This window comes from Leptonychotes weddellii, chromosome 13 (assembly GCF_054177405.1).
Source record: "Leptonychotes weddellii isolate Sample4059 chromosome 13, ASM5417740v2, whole genome shotgun sequence".
Taxonomy (NCBI): Eukaryota; Metazoa; Chordata; class Mammalia; order Carnivora; family Phocidae; genus Leptonychotes; species Leptonychotes weddellii.
In genome coordinates, this window is record NC_138381.1 from 61078785 (window position 1) to 61086344 (window position 7560).

General features: G+C 58.2%; 1 protein-coding gene across 1 annotated transcript in view; it reads left to right on the forward strand.

Moving 5' to 3' along the window:
- The window catches only part of LIF (LIF interleukin 6 family cytokine), a 9051-nt gene extending 3636 nt beyond the window's left edge, over nt 1-5415 (forward strand). The window contains exons 3-4 of the mRNA XM_081801830.1: nt 869-1047; nt 1755-5415. Coding sequence (XP_081657956.1) covers nt 869-1047; nt 1755-2165 — 590 coding nt within the window. The 3' untranslated portion in view covers nt 2166-5415. The remainder of the gene's footprint in view (nt 1-868; nt 1048-1754) is intronic.
- Nucleotides 5416-7560: the final 2145 nt, after the last annotated feature.

The following is a 7560-nucleotide window of genomic DNA, read 5'->3' on the forward strand; positions in this document are numbered from 1 at the left end:
CCATTTCCTCTCCCTCCCCAAGGCTCTGAGGGCCTGCGGGACCCCAAGATTCTCCTTGTCCTAACCCAGCGCCTGGGGCAAGTAATAAAGAGGGGGATGGCATGGAGGCAGGAGCTGTGCAGGGCTGGGGGCACAGGAAGTTTTGAATGATGATTTGGGGTTGGAGGGGGGCAGAATTGTAGAATTGGGGTGGACTTGAAGGTCCTAAATAGGAGAGTGGCCACATTTGGAGAAGAAGAGCTATAGAAGAAATGGGGGAGGGTGGCAGAATTTTTGGAGACAAACGGCCCAGGGAGCCAAAATCAAGTGACAGGTTTGAGAGGGAGAAGAGTGTCAGCAGATCCCCCAACCCCCACCCCGGGTTCCCGATCTGGGAGCTATGGCCTGCAGTGGGCCAGTGAGCATGAAGCAATGCACAGGAATCTGACCATCCTGCGAGGTGGGAAGATAGGGGCCTCTCTTTCCCCTGAGACCCGCTGGGCCTGGGGCATGGTGCCTTCCAGCCAGAGGGGCAGGAGGCCTCAGGGGCTTTTGCCTTCCTGAGGGAAAGGGCTGGATGGTTCGTGTCACCCTGGCCCCAGCTCCCAGCTGGTGGGAACAGCTCATGTCCTACCCCCTTCCTCTGCTCAGGAGAGAGAAGGAAAAAACAAGAAAATGGAGAGAAGCAGAGACAGAGATCTGGAGAGAGGGAAGCAGAGAGAAACAGATGTAGTGAGGCGATGAAAACCAGAAGCAGCCAGGGGAAGACAGAGCTGCAGGTGGGGCTGGGGCATTGGCGTCCCTGGGGAGATGAGGCGCATCTTCTGCCCTGAGCCTCCTTGCTCACCCCCAACCCCCCTGCTCATGGCTCCTTCCTGCCTGTTCCCAGGAGTTGTGCCCCTGCTGCTGGTTCTGCACTGGAAACACGGGGCGGGGAGCCCCCTTCCCATCACCCCTGTCAACGCCACCTGCGCCACACGTCACCCATGTCACAGCAACCTCATGCACCAGATCAGGAACCAGCTGGCGCAGCTCAATGGCAGTGCCAACGCTCTCTTTATTCTCTATGTAAGTCCCCCTTCCAGGTCCTGAGGAAGGAGGGAGGGTGGGGGGGTGCCACACAGACCTGGTCTGGCGGGACTGGCCTGGGAAGAGAGCGTTTGGAGCTGGTAGGAGAGAATGGGGAAGGGGCTTGGTTCAACCGCGCCCAGACTCCCGCTGCTTCTGAGCCCCCGCCCCTCCCCCAGCCCAGGCTCAGACAGGAAGCCCCTTTTCCGAGGTGCCCAGTTAGGTCGGGGGCATAGCTGGGGGGAGAAGCGGGAGGCCGGGCACTGCTGGGCACTGCTGGTCTAGGGATTCCTCCACCACGTGGAGCAGGAGGCCAATGAGAGACAGAGAGGAAGTAGGGTGGCCAGGGTGATGCTGTTGGGAGAGAAAGTGGTGGGCTGTGGGTGTCCGGGGTGCAAAGCCACGCAGGGAGAAGGTGCGCTCAGTGGGTGAAAGGGCAGGTGTGTGTGGTGCACCTGCAGGAGGTGAGACGTGCTGTTTTCCTTTCGGTCCCCATACGATCCCGATGAGGGTGATGATAATCCCTTGCACCGGGATTACGTCTGGCTCACACGCCAATCCTGAGATGCCTTGTGGGCAAGTAGCCGGGTCTCTACGCCCGAGGTGGGAAACTGAGACCCGAGAGCTTGCCCAGAGGCTTGGTGGCAGGGCTGGGACCCTCGACCCTGACCCCCACGTCACCTCCCCTCTCCCTCTCTGCTCCTCAGTACACAGCCCAGGGGGAGCCGTTCCCCAACAACCTGGACAAGCTGTGTGGCCCCAATGTGACGGACTTCCCGCCATTCCACGCCAACGGCACGGAGAAGACGCGGCTAGTGGAGCTGTACCGCATCATCGCGTACCTCGGCGCCTCCCTGGGCAACATCACCCGGGACCAGAAGGTCCTCAATCCCAACGCCCTCAGCCTCCACAGCAAGCTGAACGCCACTGCGGACATCATGCGGGGCCTCCTCAGCAACGTGCTCTGCCGCCTGTGTAACAAGTACCACGTGGCCCACGTGGACGTGGCCTACGGCCCCGACACCTCGGGCAAGGATGTCTTCCAGAAGAAGAAGTTGGGCTGTCAGCTCCTGGGGAAGTATAAGCAGGTCATCGCTGTGGTGGCCCAGGCCTTCTAGGCAGGAGGTCGTGATGCCTGCAGTGAGCAACCTGAGATCCTAGGCTCGGGTGGCTCTCAAACTGTGGCCGGGGCCCAGAGCATCGCCGGACCCAAGTGGGGGCTGCTGGCAGACCCCGGGGGGTTCCTGGCCAGTCCACTCCCCTCTAAGGTGGGCTGTGAGAAAGCCGAGCAGAATCTAAACTCCCGTAGGCAGGGCCTGTCTACAGCGCCAATTAGAAGAAGGACCCCTTCCTCTGGGAGACCGCGGCCGGACACCAGGGTGTCGGGCTGCTGAGGGGATTGTGGGCTGGACCTCTGTCCCCACTCGGCCCCTTGGCCAGGGCCTTTGTGAGAAAACTGCACAAGTCGTCCATAGCGACTCTGACCATGGGGCAAAACGGCAGGGGTCAGGGGAACCACCCAGCCCCGCAGAATGACCACCATCGGTGCCTTTACTGCCCCTTCCGTAGGCTTTGGAAGGTTTGATGGGGCTCAGGCAGGCCAGAGGAGCTGGGGTCCAGAGGACTCCTTGGTCCCCATAAGTCTAGTGAATGGAAGTTAGGGAAGTTCTGGTTTGGGATATTCCTTCTCTTGAGCATGATTGGAGAGCTCAGGCCTAGGGCCTGGACTGTGAGGCAGAAAGTTCCAGAATGAGCTCACTGGCATTCAGGCTTCTAGGGCGGCTGAGAGGCCACCTTCAGGCGTGGGAAGGTAGAGAGGTCCTGAAAGCCTTGGCAGGCTCTCCTTCTTCCCTGCAGTCTTTCCTGAAGCCTGGGATGGCCAGGGGTCTGGTGGCTGGACCTGGAGGTGGGGTTTGGGGAAATGGGCAGGTGGCAAAGTCAGGTGAAGAGGTTCCGAGGGGACCCAGAGTCTTCCTTCTGGGCCGGGCTCTATAAGGGATGGGAAGGGATGGGAAGGACTGGGTAGTTCAGAGTGGCAGCTCACATCTGGGGCCCCTGGAGGTCCTGTGAGGTCACACAAAGGTACTTGATGGGGACTAGAGGCCATCTCTGGTTCCTAGAGCAAGGGGACAGCAGGACCTGAGGTTAGGGTCTCAGTGAAGCCTGAGAACCAAGAGTGCTGTGTGTCTGACCCAGTATGATTGTCTATTTATTATGATGCCCTATTTATATTAACTTATTGGTGCTTTAAATGGCAAAGTTAGTTCCCCTTTCCCTGCTTCCTACTCAACAGAAATAATACGATGGCTCATAGAGGAGCCAGGGCCAAGCCTTAGCAGGGACTGGTCCAGAAGTCAAAGATGTTATGATGAGACTAAGCCTTACCGGTGAAGCTCAGAGAAGGGTCAGGATCTGAGAGAACTGGTCACCCTGGGTGGTGGGGGCGGGGGCAGGGGACCCTGTTCCATACCCCATCCCAACTGTGACCTGATTTAGGGGTATCAGAATCCTGGCTTCACGGCAGGCTGGGCTGGCTTGTGGAGTGGCCAGGGGCCTTCTCCCAGGGCCACCATCTTGCTTGGCTCCAGGGGGCTCACTCAACACTGTGTTTTCTGGCAGCCCTTGGAATTGTGCCGTGAGGGGTAACATTCACGGCTGAAAGGGTGTCCGGGAGCCCTGGGTAAGGCAGGCCTGGTGGCCTGCTCTGCTGCTGTTTCCTTGTTCCCATGCTGTCTCTAGACCAGCAGTTGAGGGGCTCTGGAACAGTCCTGACCCAGCATCCAGCATGCTTGCACACAGTGGGGAAGCTCCTGCTCGGGTGGCCCAAACACCCCCAAAGGGCCAGAGGGCCTGGCTGGGCCTCTGGGAAGCTGGGGCAGTGCAGGGAGGAGCTCCCTGCTCTGGAGAGGAGGCTAGGGAGGCCCTGGGCCCACGACCAGGAAGCTGTGGTCCCTCCTGCTCCCCCTCCCCCCACGCCCCCACCCATGTCTGGGCTCCCAGGCAGGGAACCCGATCCTTTCCTTTGTGCTGGGGCCAGGCTAGTGGAGAAACGCCCTCCAGTCTGGGAGCAAGGGAGGGGGTGCGGAGCTGGGGCAGCTGCTAAGAGCAACATTCTGGCTTTTTCTCAAACCCTGAGCGGTGGTGGCGGTCCTAGAGGTTCAGCCAATGTGATTATGGTACTTTGCACTCACTTTGCACCTCTCTGTCTTCCCTGAGCATTTTACCCGCACACACCGGGTGGCAGGTGGGCAGGCAGCAGGCAGGGGTGGGGGCGGGGGTGGGCAAGGTTGTTTTGTGGCAGGTGGTGGAGGAGACCATGAGGTTTCCTGAGGTTGTCTTAACCTGGGTCACACTCACCCTCATCCAGGGTCTTAGCCTGCTGCCCCCTCCCTGCACTCCGCTCCTTTGGTGAACGTGGCTCTGAGGGCTTGGGGCCAACTGGGTCTTCAATCTTCCCATCCCCTCGAGTACACTGACTCCCTCGCTGAGCCCACCTGGGCGGCCTCTGGGGCTCAGGGACCAAGGGAGTCTCTTCCCCTGGACCCAACACCGCCCCCCTGCCTCGCTCTCACTGCCTCTGCCCCCCCATCTCCTGCTCTGCTCCTCAGCCCCCATCCTTAGCACTCTTCCTAGAACCAATCCAGCAGACCACTTTGCACAGCATCCCGGAATTTATGGAGCCTTTGTGTGGAAAAAGCTTTGCAGGGCAGGAAGCTGTCCTTTTCCTCATTTTTCATCTGCTGGTATTGACCCACACCTGCATCCTGGGTCAAGAGGAGGAGGACAGAGAGGCTGTCAACAGAGGATGGGGTAGGACAGTCATTTTGCAATTTATGGAGAAAGGAGTATTGGGAACTTTTATTTATTTAAAAACATTTTAAACAAAAAAAAGCACCGCCAGTTTATTTGTCTCTCCTCCCCCCTCTCCTTGTCCCCTCCTTGGGGATGCCCCCTGCCCGCCCCCTCCAGAAGCAGCTCAGCCCCACCTTGTTGGCTCTCCAGAATAGACAGAGCATGTGGGGTTGGAGGCCAGAATCAAGTGAGAATTTCCCTTCAGATGGTACAGATGTCCTTACTTTCGAATGACCCCCAATACTTGTGCCTCGATCCCAGTACCTGGGCATCTCTCCCATCCACACTGCTAGTTCGTCTGTCCCTCGGTGTTTCCCTCCTCCCTCTCTACTGGATAGGACTTGGCCTTGAGGGACAAATTCCTCTTTGATGAATGTACCCTGTGGGAATGTTTCATACTGACAGATTATTTTTATTTATTCAATGTCCTATTTAAAATATTTATTTTTTATACTGAAGGAATACTTTTTTTTTTAAGAAAAAAAGAGAAATTAATAAAGAATCTGCTCTTGGCAAGCTTTCCAGACTGTATTGATGTGGGGAGACAGGGCTGGAGGGGCCGAGACTGTCTCTGTCTTGGACACCCAATCGAGTGGAGTTCTGCTTGACAAAGGGCAGGGGGGTGGGAGGAGGGGGCGCTTCCGCTGGGCAAGGATGCTGGCATGGGCGGGCCGCATGGGCAGAACAGGCACAGGTGGAACGAAATAGGTGGGGTTCCAGATCGTGGGGTGCCGCCCAGAAAGGCCCCTGCCCTGCCCCTCCCCTCTCACATGAGTTTCTAAGAGTCATGGTCCCCATTTCACAGAGAGGGAAACTGAGTCTCAGAGCGATGAAGCCTCTTGCCCAGGGTCCCACTGGCAGACTGTTTAGCGCCATCCCTTAGCTCCACATCTCATGTTCTTTCTGCTGCATGGAACTCCAGGGACCTAGAAGATACCAGCTGCCAATTTTCTGTCCTCAGTGGCCCAGTGACCGTCCACGGGGAGCTAAAGGGTGGAGGCGTGAAAGACCCTGGAGCAGGAAATCTAAGGGTCCTGTCCAGAATTGTGCCAGATGCTGGTGCCAGGACCAAGGCTTTCCTGTGGGGCTCTTCTGGGCCTGAGCAGCCCTCCCGCTGTGGACACTGCTGTCCTGTCCCTCTGTTTCTCACTTGCGGACGCCCCTTCCACTGCAAACTTCTTCACTGCAAGCCTCGTGGGACCCCTTCCTTGGGGAATAAGGGAGGTTGGAAGCAGATAGCCATAGACACAGGGGCCCTGGGATTTGGGTCTGAGGCTCCCCCAGCTGAGATTAATTTGAGGATTTGGACAGTTTTTCTGAGAGTCACCTCTTTGCTCACTCATGAATGTTTAGAAGCGTCAGGTCCTGTGTTGGTTTCCAAAGGAGAATAGGATCCAATCCAGGCCTTCTGGAAGCTCACAGGCTAATGGGGACAATGAGCGAGGGCGTCTGGAAGGATGTGAGTGATGGAAGAGGCACACAGAAGGTGCCAGAGGCCAAGGTGGAGAAGGCCCTCACCGTACTGGGTATCAGCAGGGGCTCAGTCGGTGGTCCTCCCCACTCCGTGCAATGAAGGGACTTGACCCAGGACAATGGGCAACATTGGCCTCACCCGGGAGCTGGTGAGGAATGCAGAATCTTGCCCACACCCCCACCCCAGACCTGCTGAATAGGAATCTGCCTTTTAATGAGATCGCAGGGGATTTGTGTGCGCGTCCAAGTCTGAGAAAGGCCACCCTGCGCTCCTTCCATTTTTCACTCCTCCTGAGTCTATGAAGACGCCAAGTGTCAATCGCCCAGGGCAGCACAGGCAGCTGCTTGGGAGGGAGAGGCCTCCTGGTCCCTGGAGCCTGACCCACAGCTGTTTGGGTCTCTTCCTCCCCAAGTACAGCCGGCCGCGGCCCCTCCCAGCGGGCTGGATCCCAGGGCCAGGCCACACCCTGCCAGCATCGCCCCACTTCCCCTTCGCTCCTGGGAGACAAGGTTGCAGCTTTTCAAAAGAAACCTTTACTAGGAAACGAGAGGAAAACAAACAGCAAAGCACAACAAGGAGGGAAGGACGGGGATGGCAGATCGTCACTGCCATCCCGCAGGGCTGTGGGGCCGCTGGGCCCCAGGTACTTCCCTCACCTGTGTCTGCTGAGTGTTCTGTTCCTGAGGTGGGGGCAGGGATTCTATTCCCTGCCCAGCCCTCCCCCCGCAACCCCGCCAGAGAGAACAAAGGACTCTTGATTGGTTATTGCATTTACCGTCCTGTCCCCATACTAGGTGACAACAATCAGTAGGTGGGAGGAAGGGAGGCCCTGCCCTTGAGGCCTGGGTCCTCAGCGGCTCTGCCACGTGCAGTCCTGTGACCCTCCCGGGTGAGCTCAGCTCTCTTATCTGCGAGAGAAACCGGCCATGAATGCTGTTCTGTCTACTTCACAGGGCTGCCGAAGGAAGCCCGTGCGCAGGGAGCTGGACACGCGGTGGGAATCAGGACCTGGCAAGGTGCAGATGGAGGAAGCAGAATGAATCTTAGACACGGTGCTCTCTCTGCAGGGGAAAGGAGTCCTCCCCGCCACCCCACCCCCACCCCCCCCACCCCCGCCGCCAGGAACGCAGAAGGCAGGATCTGCAGCTCTGCGTCCAGGGGGCCCGGGAGCCAGGCTGACGGGAAAG